This window comes from Bos taurus, chromosome 6 (assembly GCF_002263795.3).
Source record: "Bos taurus isolate L1 Dominette 01449 registration number 42190680 breed Hereford chromosome 6, ARS-UCD2.0, whole genome shotgun sequence".
Lineage (NCBI taxonomy): Eukaryota > Metazoa > Chordata > Mammalia > Artiodactyla > Bovidae > Bos > Bos taurus.
In genome coordinates this window covers 58,247,146-58,274,909 of record NC_037333.1, presented here as the reverse complement: position 1 = coordinate 58,274,909, position 27,764 = coordinate 58,247,146, and the positions used below count along the sequence as shown (strand labels likewise).

At 38.1% G+C, this 27,764-nt stretch overlaps 1 protein-coding gene across 5 annotated transcripts in view; it reads right to left on the bottom strand.

Moving 5' to 3' along the window:
• KLHL5 (kelch like family member 5) overlaps window positions 1-27,764 on the bottom strand; it is a 95,817-nt gene that overhangs the window by 62,396 nt on the left and 5,657 nt on the right. Inside the window, exons 2-3 of one of the 5 annotated variants that reach the window (XM_005207900.5) lie at window positions 7,793-8,269; window positions 6,578-6,676 (exon numbers count right to left, since the gene is read on the bottom strand). The exons of 1 other annotated variant lie outside the window; for it this stretch is intronic. In XM_005207900.5, coding sequence (XP_005207957.1) covers window positions 6,578-6,676; window positions 7,793-8,175 — 482 coding nt within the window. In that variant the 5' untranslated portion in view covers window positions 8,176-8,269. The remainder of the gene's footprint in view (window positions 1-6,577; window positions 6,677-7,792; window positions 8,270-27,764) is intronic. 3 more of the 5 variants (XM_059887858.1, XM_059887859.1, XM_024993538.2) reach the window with 3 other exon arrangements.

Sequence of the window (27,764 nt, the reverse complement as noted above, 5' to 3'; positions counted from 1 at the left end):
GCCAAATTCAGACTTAAATAGAAGAAAGTAGGGAAAACCACTAGACCATTAAGGTATGATCTAAATCAAATCCCTTAAGATTATACAGTGGAAGTGAGAAATAGAGTAAAGGGACTAGATCTGATAAAACAGAGTGCCTGAAGAACTATGGACGGAGTTTCGTGACATTGTACAGGAAACAGGGATCAAGACCATCCTCAAGACAAAGAAATGCAAAAAAGCAAAATGGTTGTCTGAGGACGTCTTACAAATAGCTGTGAAAAGAAGAGAACCAAAAAGCAAAAGAAAAAAGGAAAGATATACCCATCTGAATGCAGAGTTCCAAAGAATAGCAAGGAGAGGTAAGAAAGCCTTCCTTAATGATCAGGGCAAAGAAATAGAGGAAAACAATAAAATGGGAAAGACTAGAGATCTCTTCAAGAAAATCAGAGATACCAAGGGAACATTTCATGCAAAGATGAGCACAATAAAGGACAGAAATGGTATGGACCTAACAGAAGCAGAAGATATTAAGAAGAGGTGGCAAGAATACACAGAAGAATTGTACAAAAATGATCTTCATGACCCAGATAATCGCGATGGTGTGACCACTCGCCTAGAGCCAGACACCTGGAATGTGAAGTCAAGCGGGCCTTAGGAAGCATCACTATGAACAAAGCTAGTGGAAGTGATGGGATTCCAGTTGAGCTATTTCAAATCTTAAAAGATGATGCTGTGAAAGTGCAGCACTCAGTATTCCAGCAAATTTGGAAAACTCAGCAGTGGCCACAGGACTGGAAACGGTCAGTTTTCATTCCAATCCCAAAGAAAGGCAATGCCAAAGAATGCTCAAACTACCACACAATTGAACTCATCTCACACGCTAGCAAAGTAATGCTCAAAATTCTCCAACCCAGGCTTCAACAGTATGTAAACCGTCAACTTCCAGATGTTCAAGCTGGTTTTAGAAAAGGTAGAGGAACCATAGATCAAATTGCCAACATCTGTTGGATCATCAAAAAAGAGAGTTCCAGAAAAACATGTTACTTCTGCTTTACTGACTATTTCAAAGCCTTTGACTGTGTGGATCACAAGCAGCTGTGGAAAATTGTTAAAGAGATGGGAATACCAGACCACCTGACCTGCCTCCTGAGAAATCTGTGTGCACGTCACGAAGCAACAGTTAGAACTGGACATGGAACAACAGACTGGTTCCAAATAGGGAAAGGAGTAAGTCAAGGCAAAAATGTTGCAAAACAGTATGCACAATGAAATTCAGATTTTATTCTGCTGCAGCTGCTAAGTCACTTCAGTCGTGTCCGACTCTGTGCAACCCCATAGACGGCAGCCCACCAGGCTCCCCCTTCCCTGGGATTCTCCAGGCAAGAACACTGGAGTGGGTTGCCATTTCCTTCTCCAATACATGAAAGTGAAAAGTGAAAGTGAAATCACTTCTAAAAACATATTTTTATTCTATACTCGTATAAAATATACTGGAAGAACACTTTCTCAAACTGTTAATAGTATTTCAAGGTGGTAGGGTAATTAGTGATTTTTATTTTTTCATTTCTGCTTATCTCTATTTGCTAATGTCTCAATGGTAAAAAAAAAAAGTACACAATATCGAAAAAAACTCATCAAAAGTTAGATCAAAAGGATTCTGAAGAGTTCTATCCAGCTGTCTTCACCTCTTGCACCCTGTTGATCATAATCCCCAAACCATTCTTCACATGCACCACAGTAGTGAGTTTTACCTGGACACACGGCTACCCAGGCAGAGACCACATCTGAACCTCCTTAGCTACTCACTGCAGCCATGTGACTAGGTTTTCAACAATGGCACATGCGCAGAACTGATATCTGTAATTTGTGTTAATAGCTTAATGTCCTCCCTGTTCTTTCCTTGCTCAATCCCACAGGCTAGAATGTGGACAGAGAGCTTAGGAAGCTTTGACCATAAAGAAAGAATAATGCCCTATGGGATGGAGAAAGAGTATGGAAGGAACCTAGGTCTCTGAAGGAACTTGGGTAGCAGAACTACCTGTCTGCCCTGAGCCATTTGCCCATTTGTGAGATGACAGAGAAATAAACTTCTATTTTATTTGAGACACTACATTTCTGAATATCTTTGTTACATCATCTTAGCCTATTCTCTACTAACATACTCCCTAAAGTTAAATGGCCAAATTATACATCTTTGTGCATATGAGCGATTGTGTGTATGTCTGTATCACTGTTTTTCATGCCTAATTTATCCAATTCTAAAAATGTAAAACTCCACTGTCTAGTTACAAATGGATGAACATATAAGCAGTTAAGTGTCATAAAAGTTTCCTCTGCCTTAAAAATTTGGACTTACAAAGGTCAGTTGTGCAACTCTAGAACCCATTAGCCGTTTTGCTAAGCTAATTCTTTTTGGGAACTAATGATTCCAATAAATTTCTATTCTGTTTAAACCAGCCAGTCAGTTTCAGTTGCTTAAAACTAAGAACCCTGATTGATACAATGTAAAGATAGGCTTTAGGGGATTTATGAAGCAGAGACATTACTTTGCCAACAAAGGTCTGTCTAGTCAAGGCCATGGTTTTTCCAGTGGTCATGTATGGTTGTGAGAATTGGACTAGAAAGAAAGCTGAGTGCTGAAGAATTGATGCTTTTGAACTGTGGTGTTGGAGATCCCTTGACTCTTGAGAGTCCCTTGGACTGCAAGGAGATCCAACTTGTCCATCCTAAAGGAAATCAGTCCTGGGTGTTCATTGGAAGGACTGATGTTGAAGCTGAAACTCTAATATTTTGGCCACCTGACGCAAAGAGCTGACTCATTTGACAAGACCCTGATGCTGGGAAAGATTGGGGGCAGGAAGAGAAGGGGACGACAGAATGAGATGGTTGGATGGCATCACCGACTCAATGGAGATGAGTATGGGTAAACTCCGGGAGTTGGTGATGGACAGGGAGGCCTGGCATGCTGCAGTTCATGGGGTCACAAAGAGTTGGACACGACTGAGCAACTGAACTGAACTGAACCCTGTATGAAATATTTAACATATGTGTGTGTACATACATGCACATACAGACACACACATACAGAGGGTTTTCTGGGGAAAGGTTCTATAGCTTATGTCAAGGGAATCCATGACTTGGGCTTATGTGTGAGGAGGACATTACAATACATCCTTTCTTGATATAGGTACAATATAGCAGAACTTCTTTGCCATCTCTGGAAGCAAAGGTTTTTTTCATGTGGAGATGTATAAGATTTTAATTTTAAAATGAATCAGAATTAATAGACTAGTTCAAACAAGAAGATGTTTGACATAAAAACATAACATTAAAAAGGGTCAACAACAGAAAGAGACACTGCTAGTTACTTTCAATTAGTTCTACATAAATTCTTGGGTTTAAAATTTATGCTCCTATTAAGATCTGTCCTAATCTAGACCTCTATTAAATAAAGAATGCTTCATCTAATGAGAAAAAAAAAGGGTCAAGAAAAAAGGGATAGCACTTGAGAAATGCTATATTATGAAGATAACCCCTTGCTGGGAGAGGAGAAGGGCCTAAATGTTTTCAAGATGAGTCAAAGAAAGGCAAATCAACAGACCAAGGAACAGAAGAGTTCAAGGATATCTGCTGAAATAGAATAGCAAGCAATGAATACGATGGATCCGATGACTGTGGGTAAATGGCTGTCAAGAGATTATACCTGTAAATCAGTCAGAGGTGGCTATGCTGGGAGGGAATGGGGGCAGGAGGAGAAGGGGACGACAGAGGATGACATGGCTAGATGGCATCACCGACTTGATGGACGTGGGTCTGAGTGAACTCCGGGAGTTGGTGATGGACAGGGAGGCCTGGCAGGCTGCGATTCATGGGGTCGCAAAGAGTCGGACACAACTGAGTGACTGAACTGAACTGAACTGAACACTGAGAAAATCAGTTGAGGAGAGAAGGTAAAACTGGTTAGAATGAATCAGTATTATGTTAATCCAAAGTGAACTCAGTGATTAAAGGAAAAGTCACAGAGAACTGCCTACTGGTATTTGTGCATGAAATTTACATGTTAATGGTTTGGGTTCAAAATGCAGCTATTTCCAAGAGACCAAGGTCAAAAATTGTAAGTCAGATTGATGATATCTATCGTTGATTTGGGTGTGATGAAAATGGCACTTTACCTTTGTGGTCTTCCTCCCTAAAACTTATAACGCCAGTTTAATCATGAGAAAAGTATCAGACAAATCCCAACTGAGTAAGACATTCTGCAAAATACCTAACCACTAATCCCCAAACTGCCAAGGTCATCAAAAACAAGGGAAGTCTGAGAAACTGTCACAGTCTAGAGGAGCCTAAGGATATACGATGATTAAATGTAATCGGTATCCTAGGTGGGATCCTGTAACAGAAAAAGAACTTTAGGTATTTAGACATTAAGGGAATCTGAATAAAGTATGGTCTTTAGTTAATAATAATGTATCATATTGGTTAACAGTAATGGATGCACCATATTCGAACATGTTAATAACTGTTAGGGAAATAATACGGAAAACTGGGTGTGGGATATATAGGAACTCACTACATTATCTCTGTAATTTTCTTGTAAATCTGAAAGTGTTAATATAAACTTTAGTTTTTTAAAAATGCAGTTTCATTTGACTTACTATTTTTGAGCAAGTTACTTAACCTTTCCGTGCCTCACTGGCCTCATCTCTACAGTTAGAATGACAATAGTGACAATCTAACTCGGAAATCTGTGAAGACTAAATGATGTAATACAGTAACAGTGTCTCACAGATATTAAATACCCAGTCAGTATTAGCTATTATTTTATTGGGATATTTATAAAATACAGTAGTATTTTAAATACTACTACTATTTTAAATAAATTAAAAAATAATCTGATTTAAAAAATGTTTAACTTTATAAACAAGGTTGAGAGAATGAAAATTTCTTCACTATGTAAAAATACCATAATTTCAAAGTTGGCCAATCAAATACAGTGTAAATTGTATTTATCTTATGGTCCCATGACGAGTTATCATGTAAACCTGACTGGCCCTGGTGAAAATTCATCTTGAGTTACAGTCATAGAAACCTACTGCTCACACAAAAGATCACAATTCTGTTACTCAGGGCCTAAAATTCCTCAAGGTGTAAAAATCAAAGTTTGTATTTTAATAACAAAGTAACGACATTGGAGAGAAAGTGGCTAAGCTACAGACACAAGATCAGTTAAAAGATAAGAAACTTTTAAATCACTTAGATGTGAGACAGCAGAAATTACCATAAGTTGAAGAGCCAGGCAGGTTTGAATAGAACTGATGAAACGTATATCATATGTCTCCCCATCATGCCATGTCCGTCTATGGTATACTGAAATAAAATGTTTGCTATATATTTTATTGCAAGTACTATGTAAGGAAAAGAACTATTCCCAAGTTATATACAAAATTTGATGAATGTCAGTGTAACTTCTTTTGACATTAACAGTGATAGTTTTTGATTTGTTTACAGTAGAAGGCCAACCACCTAGAGAGATTGCTCACTTAATCAAAAAGCTGGCGGCAAATAAATGTATCCTCATGATGAAGATCAAAGACTTAGAGCTGGAGGATTGAAGAAGGGTATGAAAATTAGATACACTTAATCTGGAGAAAAATGGAAAAGTAAAAGTACACACACAAATGACATTTCTAAAGTCTAAAATGATTTTCACTTTTTTTGCAGAAAGATGTTGGGATAGAAATGTTAAGCCACCAGGAATAGTAAATTTCTTTGACACATTTCCTCTCATATCTAAAAATCAAAGACATTTTCTTTAAGTACATTTTATTTTTGAAATAATTTAGAAAGAGTTTGATCACTGCAGATGTGAACTGTTTATTCCCTTATTATTTACTTTCTCAACCTTCTCTATTAGCATTTTAAAAACAACTACATTCATTTTAAATTTTAGAAAATATAATTTTCTGATTTTTATAACTCCTACAAATAAAAACATCAATTATATATTCTTGAACTATGCACACAGCAATCTAAGTCCAAAAGAAAAAAAGCAATCTTTTTCTGTCATAATGACTATCCCATCAAGATGACATTTTAATGTGGATACTAAAGAACAGAGTAACTTAATTTCAGTAATCATTAGCTTTGCAAACTACCTTTGCTGTAAGGAAGTAAATTACAGTGACCCAGGTGTGTGTAATGTAAGATTATATACATGTATATAAATTTTATACTCCCTCACATATGTATAATCTCTCCAGGTAGTAGACACATGTTAAGATTTTTATAACTTATGCTGGTAAATGAATGAACCTTTTTTTCCTCTAATTTTGTTAAAATATTCTTGATACATTATATTGATTTTCAAATGCAAAGATGATTACTCTTTGGTTTCTCACAAAAATGGTAAACCCTGAACCTTTTACTAAATAAATCACGCCTTTTATGGCAACAAGTATCCAAAGAAAACACAAAACAATGAAACCATATTAATTCAAATGATCTCCATATGAAAATTATCAGTGGCTTCTATTCTCTTAATATAATGCTAAATCATGAACTAATTAAATTTTTAAAAATTAAATATACTAGTTACCTATGTAAAGATATTCCCCTCTCTCCATTACACAAATGAGCATAGATGACTGGTCTATATTTGTTATTATTCCAACACCACAGTTCAGAACTCCATATTCTGAAGATTAGAAGAGAAGGTGGTAAATATCCCAAGTAAGAGATACTTGAATATATGAACTCATTTTGTCTCCATCTCTTATGATGCCTATATTATTAATAACCAAGATACAAATTACAAGTGTTATCAAAACCTGCAGAGAAATTTTAAAAGAAAAAGGATCCAGTAATTAATCTAGAAAAATAAGCCTTTAAATATTTTTGAGTGAAGATGAATCAGAAGGGTGACTTTCAGGCTCTAACTTATTTCTTAAGATGTGATAGTAGTTTATACTGATTAAGAAGAAAATTCATTTCAAAAGTAAAGCCTGGCTCCATGGGTGAAGATGGATAAAGTCATATGAATTTAACCAATTTTTAATTTTCAAACTCATTTCCCCTTCTTTTTGCCCCCTTTTTACCAGCTGACCACATCTAGCTCGTCTATGTTCCCTTATACTTTCCTGAAGGAATATCCTTCATTTCCCTAAATAGCACAATTTTCAGTGAAGTGAAGGTAACAGGAATTAGTAGCTGTCATCTTAGAAAGAGACGTGCTACTGTATTCTCTGTATTAGTCAAGAGGGCTGCAACACAGGACAAAGAGAAATAACCATAAGAAAAATATTATTGACAACCACAATGGAGTAAATAAAAATTACTGGCAACTACTATGTGCATCTCCTGGTAAAACCTTTAACTAAAATTAAAACATGACTATAATCCGTTGCAAACTGAAATGTCATAAAATTTTTTGTACTCCAGAAATGTCTCCTATAGTTTTGCTATAAGACTATAGAAGGTACATGAATGAAGCAGACTACAAGGCATGATGCATAGAACTGCTACCATATATTATTTTCAAGGCAGAGCCAGATCTATATATGGAACACAAGATATTTCAAAATGAAAGCTATTTGTTGTCTTTATAATTTTCTAGAATTAAAATCAATATTAGAACGTTAAAAAAACCCAGTAAAAGAACCACATTACATACCATTATATATATATATATATACAGAGAGAGAGGCATGTATATGTATAATCATAGATTTTAAACAACAATACTAAATTGTTTTAAACAGTATAGAGAATATCCCCCCACACCCCATTTCTAACAGTAAAAAAAATAATCAACCTGCATGAACTGGAATCAGATTCATTTTCTTCTTCACTAGTGTCATCATCCACTTCTGGTCTATCCAGCCAATGTGCACCGCCACAATCTTCTGCTGTAAACTCAAATGCAGGGACTTCAGAGGTGGATGCCATTGGCCAAGAAGGTGAATTCTGAAAATCCAGTTGGCTGGACCTTCGGTAACCAATTGAAGCCAAAGGCAATTGCAGGCTACATGGATCTAAAAACTTTCTCCCACCGTTTGCTCCGGTCTGTCCTCGATTCCAAAATTCTCCCTGCTGGCTGTCAACTGTAGAATTAGGAGATGATGCTTGATGGCTAAACCACCTCCATCTGATTTTCAAAATCTGCTTCACATCAAACTCTTTACGAGAACCAGACATCCTCAGAGAAACCAAGTGATCGTCTAGGCAACGGGCAAAAAGCACTGCACACAGATTTGTGCATCCAACCAAGACAAGAGAAGTATATGCCCTGCTGTACACAATAAACAAATTGAAAGGAAAATAAATCACATTCACATATATATCTACATTTACTTTTATACCAATATATCAGATTATAAAGAACAAAGGACAATGAAAAAAAGAGGAAACACGGTGGAACATTCCGTTCAATCAGAGCAAACTCTCATCCACCTATCCTGAAGCAGCTAGACTTTCCCCTGCTCTCCTTCCCCTTACTGACCATTAGCTCTCACAAACACTGACAGCATTCATTAAAGTCCTTTTAAATGCAGAACACCACCCCCTTTTCTTAAACCACAAATGACAGAGACAGAAAGCACTATCCCGTTGCAGTGTCTGTCTCTGCTGCTCAGTATGTTAACTCTTTTATTGCTGAAACAAGAAATGTATTCCACAGCATTTTCCTTTGTACTTAAAAATCACTGTAAAACTAAAATATTTCTATTTTTATACTAAGTTCCTAAATGAAATTTCACAATCACTTTTTTAGAAAGCATTTTTAAATTAGATGAGTTATAGTGATGTTGAAGCTGTACTCTGGATGGGGGTGAGAAAGGAGGAGAAATACAAAGGTGGGGCTCCCGTTTACTGCTCTCCACTTCTATTTTCTCCCTTAAGGAAAGGAGGGTGTTTCATTAATATAGTACAATACTGGGTAGGACTTCATTTGAGCAAAGAATATTGAGCAGACTAAAGAGAAAGAAAAAGTTTGGAAACTACAAAGGATCAAAATATGACAATACTTACTCTTTTTCAAATAAATAACCTGAAGTCAGTATGGCTCTGTAATTATGACTGTGCCATTCTGATTTAATACAGTAGACAAATTTCTATGACACTACTTAGCAAAAGGAAAATATGGCTCAGGAAAGATACCTAGGACTGGGATAGGATTCTTTCTTGGGTGTACAAATGCCCTAACGGTATCCTCTGTTGTTGACAAAACAAATGGTCTGAACATGGTTATACCTGAGGCACATTGATAAAGCAAATGAAAATCTTATCAAATACAATCAAATTTTAAAATACTGAGTGGTAACTGTAAGCAAGACACTCTACCAAGCACTGTGGGGGACACCAATATACATCTTTGTTCTTACCCTCAAAAATAATTAAACTGAGTACTGAAACAAAAAATAACAACTTAAATATAAGAAACACTATAATGCTGCAGTATTAACATTTTGTTACCTACAAATGTACAAACACAGAATTTGAGCTTTCAGGGTGCCCAATATCTTTCAAATGACCAAAAAAAAAAAAAAGCAAAGCTGCTTTGGAGACTTACAAAATATTGTGAGGCATGTACCTTAACCTTACACAGCTCTTTAGTAGGCGAATAAAAATTATTCAGAGACATAAGAATGAGAGGCATGAAAAGCCATATACAATTCTGTGCCAAACAGCATACAACAAGCCATAAATATTGTGAGACAGAGAAAGGAGATATCAGCATGGTGTGGAGTGCTATGGATCAGTCTGATTAGGGAGAAGGCTTCTAAGAATGGGAAGAAGTTGCCTAGGCAGAATGATGAAAGGTTTTATCCAGGAAGAAATGTATCAATAAAAGCATGAAGTGAGCATACTGACAAAGAAAGAGGGGGAGCTATCAGTTTGATCAGCCAATCAGACATTCATAATTAATTTTAAGGAGTAGTAAGAGACAAAGTTGCATGCATAAGATGACATAAAATGTCCTGAGCACAGAGCCAAAGGCAGGCAATGTTAAGTGGACTGCTGAAGAGGGCAATGCTTTTAGAAAGTTAATTTGGCAGTAGTATGCAGCATGCATTACAGTATGAAATAGTACTTTTCCCTCTTCTTCACCTCTGCCAGACTCCTTCTATCCACAACCTTCTAACTCCACTCTACCTATCCAACTTTGTTTCTAACTATTTTCCAACATGGACACACCACTTCAGAGCCTACATTATGGTACTTCCTCTTTCACATGCTGTTTGTGTCCCAATTTCTCTAGTTTTGGAAATCCACTCATCCTTCACGGTTTATCACTGGCACTGCTGCCCCTTAGAAAGGCTTCTCCAATTACTCTAGCCTTATGGTTCTCAACAAGAGTAGCACCAACCCCTCTGCTCCCACACTCCGAAATTAGGGGGCATGGATTTTTAGTTGTTGGAATGACAAAAGAGGGCACTGAGTGGGCAGGGGCCAGAGATAGTAAATATCTGTAAGTACAGACCCACACAATGAAGAAAGGCCATTGCAGTAGTTCATGATGATCTTACCATCACTGTCTTCATGCAAATAAGTACAATATTTACCAAGCATTTATATGTTTAAGGCACCACAAGAGGTAGAAAGATAAATAACAAAGATCTTTCTTTTAAGAGGGCTATTTATTGTGGCAGAGAAAATAATTAAATGAACATTACAAATAAAGAATTTATTTTAATAAATATAACATATAAATAAAATTTTAAATTGGATTCAATCTGTCAGTATGAGAACACATACCAGAGAGTCCATTTACAATGTGCTAGCTCCAATAACTAATTTTTATTGTTTTGCTGTTTGGTTGACTGGTTGAAGCCTGAACACAAGAATGGACTTTAAAGGCCACTAAGGTGCCAGACATTTCTCAGTATGTGATAGAGAAGAAATCCAAAGACGTGAATGTTAAAATGTTGAACCATGCTTCCAGTCCCAAGAGGGGCCAAAGACCCTTTTCACAGAGGAATTGAGAAATGCATTAAATAAATACCTCTTAAGTAGAGAAGCTCTTCTGAGTAGGCTAGAGATGCAGGTGGGAGACTAGCCCCTGAAACAGGCTTTCTGATTAAAGAGAAACTAGGATCTTTGGTGACAAAGGCCAACCAGAAGTTTTTAACCACTGCTGTAGTAATCATGGGTTTAGTTGCATACATGCATACATATGCATGTATATACAACGCCCTGCCCCATCCTTCTACATCGGCAGGCTCACACTGCATGCTTTTCTTCACTGAGACACTTATTTTGTTGATCTTCACCACTCATTCTTCTTGGTAATCAATGTTGATAGCTTGGTGTATAGCCTTTCACATTTTTCTCCATGTTTATAGAATTCATATCCAAACTTACATACACATATATAGGAGTTTTTATTATTTTGTTTTATAAAAGATTACATTATACATATTTTTGGCATTTTGCTTTTCTCACTAAAATTATATACATGGAAATATAAAATAATGATCTTTATAATAGTTGCATAATATTTCATAACTGTAAAACAATTTATTAAACTATTTTCTTGCTAGTGGGCATGCAGATTGATTTTACACTTGTTTTATGCTATTAAAATAATTTTGAGATTAAAAATCCTTGTGAAACTTTTGTTATCTATGGAATTTATTCACAGAAGTGGAATTGCTGGGTTGAAAGTATGTCTATTTTAAATTTGAAAAGATAGTTAACTTTCATAAAATTCATATTTTCAAAACTTAAGTGAGTATATCCTTCTTATTTATTTTTACAGGCCCACTAGTCAACAATAAGTATTATCAGTCAGTTCAGTTGCTCAGTCATGTCTGACTCTTTGCAACTCCATGGACTGCAGCACGCCAGGCCTCCGTGTCCATCACCAACTCCCGGTGTTTACCCAAACTCATCTCTACTGAGTCGGTGATGCCATCCAACCATATCATCCTCTGTTGTCCCCTTCTCCTCCCACCTCCAATCTTTCCCAGCATCAGGGTCTTTTCCAATGAGTCAGCTCTTTGCATCAGGTGGCCAAAGTATTGGAGTTTCAGCTTCAACATCAGTCCTTCCAATGAACATTCAGGACTGATCTCCTTTAGGGTGGACTGATTGGATCTCCTTACAGTCCAAGGGACTCTCAAGAGTCTTCTCCAACACCACAGTTCAAAAGCATCAATTCTTCAGTGCTCAGCTTTCTTTATAGTCCAGCTCTCACACCCTTACATGACTACTGGAAAAACCATAGCCTTGACTAGATGGGCCTTTGTTGGCAAAGTAATGTCTCTGCTTTTGAATATGTTGTCTAGGTTGGTCATAGCTTTTCTTCCAATGAGCAAGCATCTTTTAACTTCATGGTTGCAGTCAAACCATCTACAGTGATTTTGGAGCCCCCCAAAATAAAGTCTGCCACTGTTTCCCCATCTATTTACCATGAAGTGATAGTTAACTTTCATACCATGTTTCCCCATCTATTTACCCATCAGGGACTGGATGCCATGATCTTAGTTTTCTAAATGTTGGGCTTTAAGTCAACTTTTTCACTCTCCTCTTTCACTTTCATCAAGAGGCTCTTTAGTTCTTCACTTTCTGCCATAAGGGTGGTGTCATCTGCATATCTGAGGTTATTGGTATTTCTCCTGGCAATCATGATTCCAGCTTGTGCTTCTTCCAGCCCAGCATTTCTCATGATGTACTCTACATATAAGTTAAATAAGCAGGGTGACAACATATAGCCTTGACGGACTCCTTTTCCTATTTGGAAACAGTCTGTTGTTCCATGTCCAGTTCTAACTGTTGCTTCCTGAGCTGCACATAGGCTTCTCAGGAGGCAGGTCAGGTGGTCTGGTATTCCCATCTCTTTCAGAATTTCCCACAGTTTGTTGTGATCCACACAGTCAGAGGCTTTGGCATAGTCAATAAAGTAGAAAGATGTTTTTCTGAAACTCTCTTGCTTTTTTGATGATCCAGTGGCTGGAAGAATTGAGAGGAATCAAGGTAATGGATCTATTTTGTCTACGTATTTGTTGATTTAAAAATATATAGAATATATTAGAATGATGAGAATGATCTAACAGGAAGGTGAGACTGATTATTGTAGGTGGGAGCACTGGAACAAAAAAAGTAAGACTTTGATAAAAGAAAAACAGATGGTACCTAAGCATAGTGGACAGTTTGGATAGTCACTGTAGGTGGGATAATTCCTCTACTGTTAAGACTGTGACTTTCTAAATGCATCGATTATTTTAAAAGGAAAGAAAAGACATGCACTAAGCCATCTATTCAAGTTGAAAACCCCTCTAGGAGGAGTCATGAAATAATATAGAGGTGAAACTAAACAATTAAGAAATAAAAAGAGAGAATTAGAGACCTAGCTCTAAAAATCTCTTCCCTTCTAGCAAGTTTAATCAAAGAAAAATTAAAACTTAGGAAGAGGACAACATGAGCATTAAAATAAAATATTTAAAAGATCTAATTCTTTTATTTCTTTAGTTTCTCCTCTAATAATTGATACAAGAAAAATTTTAAATGTCAAATTGAATAAGGGTAATGACAGTGAAAGAGGAGAGTGAAAAAGTGGGCTTAAAGCTCAACATTCAGAAAACAAAATCACGGCATCTGGTCCCATCACTTCATGGCAAATAGAAGGGGCAACAGTGGAAACAGTGTCAGACTTTATTTTTGGGGGCTCCAAAATCACTGCAGATGGTGATTGCAGCCATGAAATTAAAAGACGCTTACTCCTTGGAAGGAAAGTTATGATCAACCTAGACAGCATATTCAAAAGTAGAGACATTACTTTGCCAACAAAGGTCCATCTAGTCAAGGCCATGGTTTTTCTAGTACTCATGTATGGATGTGAGAGTTGTCCTGTGAAGAAAGCTGAGTGCCAAAGAATTGATGCTTTTGAACTGTGGTGTTGGAGAAGACTCTTGAGAGTCCCTTGGACTGCAAGGAAATCCAACCAGTCCATTCTGAAGGAGATCAGTCCTGGGTGTTCTTTGGAAGGACTGATGCTAAAGCTGAAACTCCAGTACTTTGGCCACCTCATGCGAAGAGTTGACTCATTGGAAAATACTCTGATGCTGGGAGGGATTGGGGGCAGGAGGAGAAGGGGACGACAGAGGATGAGATGGCTGGATGGCATCACCGACTCAATGGACATGAGTTTGAGTGAACTCCGGGAGTTGGTGATGGACAGGGAGGCCTGGCGTGCTGCGATTCATGGGGTCGCAAAGAGTCAGACATGACTGAACAACTGAACAGAAGTGAATAATGACAAATGTAGAGAATTTAGGTAAGCAAAGTTGGAAAATCCTCCTGAAAGACAGAATTTGCTGAAAAATCCTTCATAGCTAGGTCTCTAACAATTTCTGCCTAAGCTTAAGCCTGGGTATATATTTTGGGAAAAGAATCTTCACTTTAACAACATCTATTAAAGGTTATCTATTGATAAAGTAGCTTGCTACAGTTACCATGATAGAAAAGGGTCTATAGGACTACTTCCCAGTGTTAACACTGAATTCTTGGGCCAAATATTTTCCTTATGAAAAATATGTAGTAAACTTAGGCATGGAATTCAGAGTTAATTTAAATAAGACTTTTTCTTCTGCCACAGTAAATTTTACTATACAATATCATATTGTTTCACTCAAAAATTTATCCAATTCTGATGAGAAGTACTTCTTAGAGTAATTACTGATGAAAGATCAATACACATTAAAAGTCATTACACTTAAATTATTAAAATGGTTTGCAAGGGTTACACATAAAAATTAGATTGATCATCACTCTCTATCTCCTTGACCCTCTTCCTTTTTTTAATAGCACTTGTCACCATCAAGCATATTAGATGTTTATTCCCTAAATTAGCTGCAGTAGAGCTTTGGCTCACAGCTGTACCTAGCACTTAGAACAGTATCTGAAAGACAGGTGCTGAATAAGTATTTTTCTAATGAATGAATGAATCCAGTAACTATAAGAGCAATAATAAAAGACTTACACTTGAAATGTACACTTCTGGAATTATAAAATAAACTTAAGAATTGAATGTTAAAAAGAACATTAGAAAACATTTACTGCTGGTGAGAAAACCTCTTTAGTATTTTTTCAACTTAGGAAAATTCACAACATATTACTCTGAATTTCTTTTTTTCTATTTTGTTCTCTGGGTATAAAAATTTTTATCACTTTGACATCTATTGGCTAAACAACAAATGTCTTTTCAGATCGATGTAACACTTTTTTTCAAATTGATTATCAAATTATACTGTAACTCTTTCTTGTTTTAATAACTTTGCTTTACTTAAAGTTGAGATACAAAGGGTCACACATTGTTTAAAACAGATGTGTCAATTATGAATACATTTCTCAAAATGTAATTAAGGAATCCACATGCAACTTCTGCTTCAAAACTGCTCAAATGTTAGTTTGTGAATTTATAAGATGAAGTTATTCAATATGACAATAGCAACACTGAGATGTCATTAAGATAAGACTGCTGATGAGCTCACTTCAACAGTGTGGCTTTCAAAGCTAAGGCTTCACTCAGCAATTCAAATTATAGTCATCCAGTAACTGGTTTATATGCGTAATCACTATTACACAAATCTCTCTGCACATGGAGTTTTCACAAACAACAGTGCTTGTTTTATGAGTAATCAATTTTAATGAATCTATTCCTATAATTTTAATATATACTAAATATACATATGTCATAAAACATATATATGGTATATGTTTTATATACCAGTAATATATATAGCATAAAACACATCAAGAACTAATTTACTGTACTAACTCAGCAGCACTTCACCTCCCCAGTTTTCCTCTCAACTAAAATAAGTTACAGCATATGATTTCAAAGAAACTTTTAAAGTTTGGTAATTCTAGGATACTTTTAAAACTGTTAAATTAAGTCTTTTATCAGAATTTGGCTTATTTTAACAATTTGAAGACATTTAATTCCACTAAAAATTTAAAATGTATGATATCAGAAAATGTTCATTAAGTACCTAGATCAGGAAAGATGTGAGATTTCATTTTAACTTTAATTTCAGAAATATAGTAGATACTCTGTACCTCTTTTCCAAACTCATAAAAGCAAACATTATAAAGGTAAAAAAGAATCCTGTAATTATATAAACTCAATAAACTGTGCTATATGTAGAAAGAACTCAAAGATGAGAAAATAGCAAAATTCATCAGGGCAGGGGTCACTATACTCCTAACAACTTGTATAGTGCACAACATTCAAACATTTCCTGAATTTAGACCAAAGAATAAATGACTAAATTAATGGCCTCCGTCCATGGGATTCTCCAGGCAAGAATACTGGAGTGGGTTGCCATTTCCTTCTCCAAAATTAATGGCACACACCTTTATCTGAAAGGTCTTAAAATACAGCAGAAGAGGGTTTTCAATGAAACCTTTACTAATTATCAAGGAGTAAATATGTCTTTGATTTGGGAAAAGATGAGGTTCTTGAGTTGAGAATTTTGAAGTATGCCTCAAAAAAATTAATTTGGCAAGTGAAGAATGGATTTGTAAGGGAAGATGCCATTGGTGGGAAAATCAGTTAGAAAACTCTTTGAGGTAAGAGGATAGTAACCTTGGCTAGAGGCAATGAGATCTGAAAGGGGAGTGGCTGTTAAAACCTACTACAGGGTCGGGCCTTATAAAATGCCCATGTCAAATGGATAGGAAGAGGTCAAAGATGACAACATTTTCAAACATGGATGGCTATGGGGGTTGAGTTGCTAAGTCATGTCGGACTCTTGCATCTCCATAGACTGTAGCCTGCCAGGCTCCTCTGTCCACGGGATTCTTCATGCAAGAATACTGGAGTACATTGCCATTTCCTTCTCCAGCGAATCTTCCCGACCGAGGAAACGATCCCCAGTCCCCTGCAATGCAGGCAGATTCTTTACTGATTGAGCTATGAGGGAAGCGGAGGTGACTATACGAATGCTAATATTAACATAAATAGGTTAAGTAAGAAGGATACTGTATCCTTGTATATGTATGTTAGTTGCAAAGAGTTCAACATGACTGAGCAACTAACACATATACATATATATATGATATATATATATATATATATATATATATATACACAAAATTGGTCCACTGGAGAAGGGAATGGCAAACCACTTCAGTATTCTTGCCTTGAGAACTCCATGAACAGTATGAAAAGGCAAAAAGATAGGACACTGAAAGATGAACTCCCCAGCTCGGTAGGTGCCCAACATGCTATTGGATATCACTGGAGAAATAACTCCAGAAAGAATGGAGAGATGGAGCCAAAGCAAAAACAACACCCATGTGGATGTGACTGGTGATGTAAGCAAGGCCCGATGCTATAAAGAGCAATATTGCATAGGAACCTGGAATGTTAGGTTCATGAATCAAGGCAAATTGCAAGTGGTCAAACAGGAGATGGCAAGAGTGAATGTTGACATTTTAGGAATCAGCGAACTAAAATGGACTGGAATGGGTGAATTTAATTCAGATGACCATTATATCTACTACTGCGGGCAAGAATCCCTTATAAGAAATAGAGTAGCCATCATAGTCAACAAAAGAGTCCGAAATGCAGTACTTGGATGCAGTCTCAAAAACGACAGAATGATCTCTGCTCATTTCCAAGGCAAACCATTCAATATCACGGTAATCCAAATCTATGCCCTGGCCAGTACTGCTAAAGAAGGTAAGCTGGTTCTATGAAAACCTACAAGACCTAGAATTAACACTCAAAAAAGATGTCTTTTTCATTATAGGGGACTGGAATGCAAAAATAGGAAGTCAAGGAACACCTGGAGTAACAGGCAAATTTGGCCTTGGAGTATAGAATGAAGCAGGGCAAAGGCTAATACAGTTTTGCCAAGAAAATGCACTGGTCATAGCAAACACCCTCTTCCAACAACACAAGGGAAGACTCTACACATGGATATCACCAGATGGTCAACACAGAAGTAAGACTGATTACATTCTTTGCAGCCAAAGATGCAGAAGTACAGTCAGCAAAAACAAGACTAGGAGCTGACTGTGGCTCAGATCATTAACTCCTTATTGCCAAATTCAGACTGAAATTGAAGAAAGGAGGGAAAACCACTAGACCATTCAGGTATGACCTAAATCAAATCCCTTATGACTACACAGTGGAAGTGAGAAATAGACTTAAGGGACTAGATCTGATAGAGTGCCTGATGAACAATGGATGGAGGTTCATGACATTGTACAGGAGACAGGAATCAAGACCATCCACATGGGAAAGAAATGCAAAAAAGCAAAAGAGCTGTCTGAGGACGTCTTACAAATAGCTGTTAAAAGAAGAGAAGCAAAAAGCAAAGGAGAAAACGAAAGATATACCCATTTGAATGCAGAGTTCCAAAGAATAGCAAGGAGAGATGAGGCTTCCTCAATGATCAGTGCAAAGAAATAGAGGAAAACAACAGAATGGGAAAGACTAGAGATCTCGTCAAGAAAATTAGAGATACCAAGGGAATATTTCATCCAAAGATGGGCTCAATAAAGGACAGAAATGGTATGGACCTAACAGATGCAAAAGATATTAGGAAGAGGTGGCAAGAACACACAGAAGAATTGTACAAAAAAGATCTTCGTGACCCAGATAATCACGATGGTGTGCTCACTCACCTAGAGCGAGACATCCTGGAATGTGAAGTCAACTGGGCCTTAGGAAGCATCACTACGAACAAAGCTAGTGGAAGTGACAGAATTCCAGTTGAGCTATTTCAAATCCTGAAAGATGATGCTGTGAAAGTGCTGCACTCAATATGCCAGCAAATTTGGAAAACTCAGCAGTGGCCACAGGACAGGAAAAGGTCCGTTTTCATTCCAATCCCAAAGAAAGGCAATGCCAAAGAATGCTCAAACTACCACACAATTGCACTCATCTCACATGCTAGCAAAGTAATGCTCAAAATTCCAAGCCAGGCTTCAACACTATGTGAACTGTGAACTTCCAGATGTTCAAGCTGGTTTTAGAAAAGGCAGAGGAACCAGAGATCAAATTGCCAACATCCGCTGGATCATCAAAAAAGCAAGAGAGTTCCAGAAAAACATCTATTTCTGCTTTCTTGACTATGCCAAAGCCTTTGACTCTGTGGATCACAACAAACTGTGGAAAATTCTGAAACAGGAATACCAATCATCTGACCTGCCTCCTGAGAAATCTGTATGCATGTCAGGAGGCAACATTTAGAACTGGACATGGAACAACAGACTGTTTCCAAATAGGAAAAGGAGCATGTCAAGGCTGTATATTGTCACCCTGCTTATTTAACTTATATGCAAAGTACATCATGAGAAATGCTGGGCTGGATGAAGCACAAGCTAGAATCAAGATTGCCAGAAGAAATATCTATAGCCTCAGATATAAGGGCAGATGACACCACCCTTATGGCAGAAAGTGAAGAACTACTAAAGAGCCTCTTGATGAAAGTGAAAGAGGAGAGTGAAAAAGTTGGCTTAAAGCTCAACATTCAGAAAGCTAAGATCATAGCATCCAGTCCCATCACTTCATGGCAAATAGATGGGAGAAACAGTGGAAACAGTGGCTGAATTTTATTTTTTGGGGGGCTCCAAAATCATTGCAAATGGTGACTGCAGTCATGAAGTTAAAAGATGCTTACTCCTTCGAAGAAATTTTATGACCAATCTAAACAGCATATTAAAAAGCAGAGACATTACTTTGGCAACAAAGGCCCGTCTAGTCAAGGGTATGGTTTTTCCAGTAGTCATGTATAGATGTGAGAGTTGGACTATAAAGAAAGCTGCGCGCTGAAGAATCGATGCTTTTGAACTGTGGTGTTGGAGAAGACTCTTGAGAGTCCCTTGGACGGCAAGGAGATCCAACCAGTCCGTTCCAAAGGAGATCAGTCCTGGGTGTTCATTGGAAGGACTGATGTGGAAGCTGAAACTCCAATACTTTGGCCACCTGATACGAAGAGCTGACTTATTTGAAAAAACCCTGATGCTGGGAGAGATTGAAGGCGAGAGGAGAAGAGGACGACAGAGGATGAGATGGTTGGATGGCAACACCAACTCAATGGAGATGCTGCTGCTGCTGCTGCTAAGTTGCTTCAGTGGTGTCCGACTCTGTGCCACCCCACAGACGGAAGCCTACCTGGCTCCTTTGTCCCTGGGATCCTCCAGGCAAGAACACTGGAGCGGGTTGCCATTTCCTTCTCCAATGCATGAAAGTGAAAAGTGAAAGTGAAGTCGCTTAGTCATGTCCGACCCTTAGCAACCCCATGGACTGCAGCCTACCAGGCTCCTCCATCCATGGGATTTTACAGGCAGGAGTACTGGAGCAATGGACATGAGTTTGGGTCAACTCCAGGAGTTGGTGATGGACAGGGAGGCCTGGCATGCTGCAAGTCCATGGGGTCGCAAAGAGTACGACTGAGCAACTGAACTGTACTAAACTGATATATATAAGAAGGATACAGTTTCAGTAAGATTGAGTGACTTTAGACAAATTTGTCTTTAATTATGTATTTAGCAACCCAATAGCTAGGAATATGGAGTCTAGAATCCTATTTTCCTGCATGTATGCTCAGTCTCTCAGTCATGTCAGACTTTTTGTGACCCCATGGACAGTAGCCTGCCAGGCTCCTCTGTCCATGGAATTTTCTAGGCAAGAATACTGGAGCAGGTTGTCATTTCCTACTCCAGGGGATCTTCCTAACCCAGGGTTTGAATCTGCATTTCCTCCATCAGCAGGTGTATTCTTAATCACTGAGCCACCTGGTAAGCCCATGTTTAGCTTATAGTTTAAAATTAATCTGCAATCTATTTAAGAAACCAGAAATTTAAAGCCTGGATAGATATATCCTGGGCTGTTAACACTGATTATCTTTGCATTCTTTCCAATAGTTACCAAAAACACATGACATCAAAATTTCTCTTGTAACGAAAATAAGCTTAGAAATACAGTCTGAAACACAAAATTAAATTTCTAGCACAATGTTAAGTTTTTCACTCTGTTAAAAATACTTGGGAAATATTTCCAATTAATCAGTAAAATTAAAAATACGTATTTAACTTAAATTCAGCTATAACAAACTAAGAGATTTGGTTTAACTTTTTAAGTTACATGGTAGATTGAAAACAAAGTTGGAAACTCTTATATACACAGAAAATGAAGACTAGTTTCATAGTTATAGCCATTTAACACAAGGATTTTATTTCCTGCTGTACCCTAAAAGCATTGTGATCTTACTTACTTAACAGCAAGGTAAAAAAGATTAAGTGGGGTAAATTTTAACCTTTAAACTAAATTATGCCTCCTTGCTATGTGATGACATAGCATCCCAACTACTTGCTCAGATAACTTAATAATTTCATTGAAATTATTTACTTAATGTTTACTTTCTTCCCTGGACTGGAAACTCTATGAAGGCTGCAAAAAGGACTACAGTTTTGGAATGAATTGCAACACAGGAATTCACCTTCAATTTTAAAGTTGCAATACAGCATGGTAAAAATATACAGGGGCAAGCACAGGATCCTGACAGCTGCAGAGGTCAAAGATACATTTCTAGTTAGCTGGAACTCTTGAGTATAATAAAAGCCCCATTGTTGGATGAAATCAATAGCTGCTCCATTAAATGAAAAAGTAAGCATGAAAATTGTATTTGCATATTCTTAAAGATTTTATTTCAAGTTAAAACACATAAATGCACATTCATTTACAAATCTTTTCATATAGGGTTAATGCCACATATTTGCTATGGGTCTCCTACTGAATTTGGGTCCTCTTTCTTGCATAAGCCATGCCCACCAGGACCCACCATCTGTGATTTCCACTTATGGCTTCCAGAAATGGAGAGAGAACTTAAAAGCATTTCTGAAAGAGTATGAATATCGAATCCATTAGACCAGTGGTGTATCCACCACTAGATACACAAGAAGATACACCACAAGACATGTGCCAGAACATAAATTAATGCACTGCTTCCTTCAAGGAGAAAGTGTTACCATGAAAAAAATGTCAGTGGATCCAAACCCTGTGCTTGCTGCTGCTGCTGCTGCTGCTGCTAAGTCACTTCAGTCATGTCCGACTCTGTGCGACCCCATACACAGCAGCCCACCAGGCTCCCCCGTCCCTGGGATTCTCCAGGCAAGAATACTGGAGTGGGTTGCCATTTCCTTCTCCAATGCATGAAAGTGAAAAGTCAAAGTGAAGTTGCTCAGTCGTGTCTGACTCTTAGTGACCTCATGGACTGCAGCCTTCCAGGGTCCTCCGTCCATGGGATTTTCCCGGCAAGAGTACTGGAGTGGGGTGCCACTGCCTTCTCCAAACACTATGCTTAGTGATGTAGTTAATTTACATTCCAGTGTGGGCTCCTTACTTCCTTCAGTTCAGTCGCTCAGTCGCGTCCAACTCTTGGTGACCCCATGGACTGCACGCCAGGCTTCCCTGTCCATCACCAACTCCCGGGGCTTACTCAAACTCATGTTCATCTAGTCGGTGATGCCATCCAGCCATCTCATCCTGTCGTCCTCTTCTCCTGCCTTCAATCGTTCCCAGCATCAGGGTTTTTTCCAATGAGTCAGTTCTTCATATCAGGTGGTCAAAGTATTAGAGTTTCAGCTTCAGCATCAGTCCTTCCAATGAACATTCAGGACTGATCTCCTTTAGGATGGACTGGTTGGATCTCCTTGCAGTCCAAAGGACTCTCAAAAGCGCCAAAGAGTTGATGCTTTCTTTATGGTCCAACTCTCACATCCATACATGACTACTGGAAAAACCATAGCCTTGACTAGACAGACCTTTGTGGCAAAGTAATGACTCTGCTTTTTAATATGCTGTTAGCCATAGCTTTTCTTCCAAAGAGCAAGCGTCTTTTAACTTCATGGCTGCAGTCACCACCTGCAGTGATTTTGGAGCCCGAGAAAATAAAGTCTGTCACTGTTTTCATTGTTTCTCCTTCTAGATGCCATGGAGTGATGGGACTGGATGTCATGATCTTAGTTTTCTGAATGTTGTTTTAAGCCAGCTTTTTCACCTCTTTCACTTCATCAAGAGGCTCTTTAGTTCTTCACCTTCTGCCATAAGGTGGTATCATCTGCATATCTGAGGTTATTGATATTTCTCCCAGCAATCTTCATTCCAGCTTGTGATTCATCCAGCCCAGCATTTCTCATGTACTCTGCATATAAGTTAAATAAGCAGGGTGACAATATACAACCTTGATGTTTTCCTTTCTGAATTTGGAACCAGACTGTTCTTCCATGTCCGGTTCTAACTGTTGCTTCTTGACCTGCATACAGATTTCTCAGGAGGCACGTAAGGTGGTCTGGTAATCCCAACTCTCTAAGTATTTTCTACAGTTTGTTGTGATCTACACAAACGTTTTGGCATAATCAGTAGATATTTTTCTGGAATTCTCTTGCTTTTTCTAAGATCCAACGGATGTTGGCAATTTGATCTCTGGTTCCTCTACCTTTTCTAAAACAAGCTTGAACATCTGGAGGTTCACAGTTCACATACTGTTGAAGTCTGGTTTGGAGATTCCTTGAGAATCTCTAATAGCCTAAAGAACCAGTTAGCTGGACCATGGATTTAAACACTTTGACAGGCTTTGCTTTGGACTTTGAGGATTTCCCCCCTACTCTTTTACAGTTTTCCAGGCTTCATCAAATTTGATAGCAAATTTGTTGTTTCCTTTATATTGAGATGATATACGAAAGCAGTCAACTTAATTTTCAAGAATAAAAAAAGTCTTTTCCTTACACTCCCATTAATTTACATGTTTATTAATGTTTTATAGTAAAAACAGGTTTGTGAATAAACACAACCAACTTTCGGTAAGTACCCAACTCAGTGGGTAAGCACAAAATCGTGTAGGTCTGCCCTGGAGCAACCTACTCAGCCATGAGTGATCTCTCAGTCTTCAGGATCAGTAGGTACATTTTACAGAGGGAAGAAAGTGCATTAGGTTAAAGCCATGAGCCAGTGCAGAGGTAGCTGGTGTGGATTTTTCTGCTCTCACTGCCCCACATAATCACTTATTAATGGTACCCTAAGTGACACAGCAGAAAAAACTTGAGCCAATAACCAAGCCTCTCACCAGCTAGCGCACAATTTGGACAAATCACTTCATCTCCTCCATCTTTGGTTTTCTCTTCAGTTAAATGGGATTCAGGAAGTAGCATGTACAAGTATCGAGAAAGAATTTTAATTTGTAACAGCAGCTACCATTTTGTGAATGTGTAAATGTGCAAGGTAACATGTACACTTTATACTGAATGTGGCATTTGGTTGTTACAGTCACTTGGGAAACAGGGTTCATCCCTTTTACCCTTATATATGAGGAGACTGCAGTCATTTTGGAGCCCTCAAAAATAAAGTCTGTCACTGTTTCCCCATCTATTTGCCATGAAGTGATGGGACCGGATGCCATGGATCTTAGTTTTCTGAATGTTGAGTTTTAAGTCAACTTTTTCACTCTCCTCTTTCACTTTCATCAAGAGGCTCTTTAGTTCTTCTTTGCTTTCTACCATAAGGGTGGTGTCATCTGCGTATCTGCTTGCTCCTTGGAAGAAAAGCAATGACCAATCTAGAAAGCATATTAAAAAGCAGAGATATTACTTTGCCAACAAAGGTCCATCTAGTCAAAGGTATGGTTTTTTCAGTGGTCATGTATGGAATGTGAGAGTTGGACTGTGAAGAAAGCTGAGCGCCGAAGAATTTATGCTCTTGAACTGCATGTTGGAGAAGACTCTTGAGAGTCCCTTGGGCTGCAAGGAGATCCAACCAGTCCGTCATAAAGGAAATCAGTCCTGAATATTCATTGGAAGGACTGATGCTGAAGCTGAAACTCCAACACTTTGGCCACCTCATGCGAAGAACTGACTCACTAGAAAAGACCTGATGCTGGGAAAGACTGAAGGCAAGAGGAGAAGGGGACGACAGAGGATGAGATGGCTGGATGGCACACTGACTCAATGAACATGAATTTGAGTAAGCTCTGGGAGTTGGTGATGGACAGGGAAGCCTGGTGTGCTGTAGTCCATGGGGTTGCAGAGTCGGACACAACTAAGCAACTGAACTGATGAGGCCACAAAATGAAGTGAGATTACATATATTAATAAATGGTGAGTAGCAGGGCTCAATTTGAATCCAGGACTGATTGTAAAGACTGTACAGTCAAGGATACCCCACTGCTTCTTGTTTTTTAGGTATTCTCATTTGCAGCTCATGACTACCTTGTGAGAAGTAGAGTAGGTAATTACCACCATTGTCCAAACTGGGAAGCAGATTCAGAGTATAGTTGATTTGATATCTAGGTTATCAAGGTTAGCTATTAAAAGACAGCCAGAGAACAGACTTAACATATCACTCCTAATGTAACAATATACTATTAAGTTCAACTTTATTAAGTGCCAATGGGGCATTTATTCACCAAGTACAAATGCCTCACAGAGTCTGCCCCACTCAAGCTCCCTGCCAACCTGTCAATAATTCTCATAGGATGAAGTGCTGACCCACATTAATATCAAAAATACCTTTTCATCTCTCAACTGTATCAGTACTTAAAGACAGTAGAAGAGCAAGTAACATTTAAAAAATCAGCTAAATTAATATTTTATGGACTTTGTATCCCCAATTTATCTATACAAGTTATCACAACTGATATTCTGAAGATTATGGCATAATTATAACAAAACAGAGGTGGTGGTTTAGTCGCTAAGCAGTGTTCAACTCTTGCAACCCCAGGGACTGCAGCTTGCCAGGCTCCTCTGTCCATGGGATTCTCCAGGCAAGAATACCGGAGTGGGTTGCCATTTCCTTCTCCAGATGATCTTCCCGGCCCAGGAATCAAACCAGGGTCTCCTGCATTGCAGACAGATTCCTTATCAACCAAGCTAAAAGGGAAGCCCAATTATAACAAAATATTTACTTTTAAATAGCCCTTTGACTTGTGACAGGTAAAAAAGATTTCCTTGCTGCCCACTCCTGATTTTGTGAATATGTTATGACGTAAGCATGAACGTCTTAATACCATAAATATGATGACAAACCACTGCTAACTTCCTGCCAGATACTGTATTTTTGGTATGCACATAGCTATCTTATGTGCCATAAAAAGTAATAATCCGGGTAGCTATAATTTTGTTTTTTACTGACTTGAACAAAATTCAGTAAGTGTTTCTGTCTTGTTTGTAGCTTTACAGTGATGGAAAAAAGTGAGCAATCAGTACTCTTGAGACACTAATATAATCAAGCAAAACTGCCTGAGTTCTTGGAACACAATGTGTCAATCACAGATTAACTTGACTCTGTTGTAGCCCCAATCAGCTTTTACAAACTGCATTTTATATTAGATAGAACAGTGTTAAGCTCTGCAAGGAAAGGGTAAAAAGGTCAGTGTAAACAATAGGAGAAAAATGTAAAGCACTATGTTTCTCAACAGCTTATAATTAGAAATGGTTAATCACTACAAATGTCAAACCAGTTAGCCATTAAAGAAACTCCCTGGCTTGACCTATAACCAAGAACTAAAAAACAAAACAAAAAGGAAAGAAGAGAAAAAGCCAACAAATGACTGTTTTATAATTTAATTCCAGTAAAAAGCAAAATAAGGCAATCTAAGTGAGTCACATGGTGATCAGTGGAAACCAGTGGAAGCAAGGGTTATTTCTTAGTGTTAACCCAATGTTCTCAGGCAGTTCAGAGCCATTCTCTCAAACTCCCAGTCTCCAAGGTGGGAGAGGGGATGGCAAATAAACTTAGAAAAATGAGTGGTTTGGCCCCTCCATCCAATGTACCATGCAGCATCTGTCCAGTAATTCTAAACTCTGCAGAGCACAGAACTGAGTATCCCTTCTTTCTGCTTATCAGAGAACTCTCTGCCCAAAGGGCAGGTTTAGTAGAAATGAGCCAACTGTCCTCAAATCTAAATCTCTAATTTGCTCTCCATACTAGAGCCAAAGTTAACCTTTCAAAGTGTTTAATTCTTGATCCCATCACTCTTAGTTAAAACTTTCCTCACCCCTTGCCCCCCCCAAAAATAAAAGGCAAGCTCTTTAGTATGGAATTTAGTGTTTTTGACAATCTAATGGTCCCGGCCTACCTTCCAGCCTTACCTTTCTCTTCTCTATTTCCCTCTATCTCATACTTCCTGTCATGAAAAGAGTTAAAACATACAACATTAAAGTTAACAAAATGAGTATTACTGAATACTTCCCAAATGAAAAGGATTATGGAAGACACTGTGGATAATGACAAGTGTGGGTAAAATCTTTTTCTCTTCTACTACCAACCTTCAGTTAACTCTCTTGGTTCTACTTCCTTGGCAATCTAATGAAGTAGGTATGTTAACTATGTTACCTGGCAACATTCCTCAAGTAAAAATGATCCCCCTGATTAGTGAATTTGCATCTGGACTCAGAGGAATTATAATGAACTATAAATACCTCACAAGAAGCCATGGCTTTGACTTTCCTAGGTGTGATAGCTCTTGAAATTGGCACATCCCTTGAGGGGACCCTGAAGTTAAATCTATGGAGTCATATAAGAGACAATGTCTCCTGTGGGACATGAGGTGTTTTAAGCCAAGCCGGCTCTGGGACCTACCTGATGTGAGCTTTGTTTCCTAGCACCTAAGCTTTCACGTAGGGAGATGTCTCCCAGGTGGCTCCATAAACTGCTTACATGGCCTGCTGTGAGGATCACAAGCACTGATGAGGAACATGTGATGCTGCCTTGCCAGCCAGCTGTGGTTCCTGTCTGATATCTTCTGAGTAAACAAGCCTACAGCAGTTTTATAAGT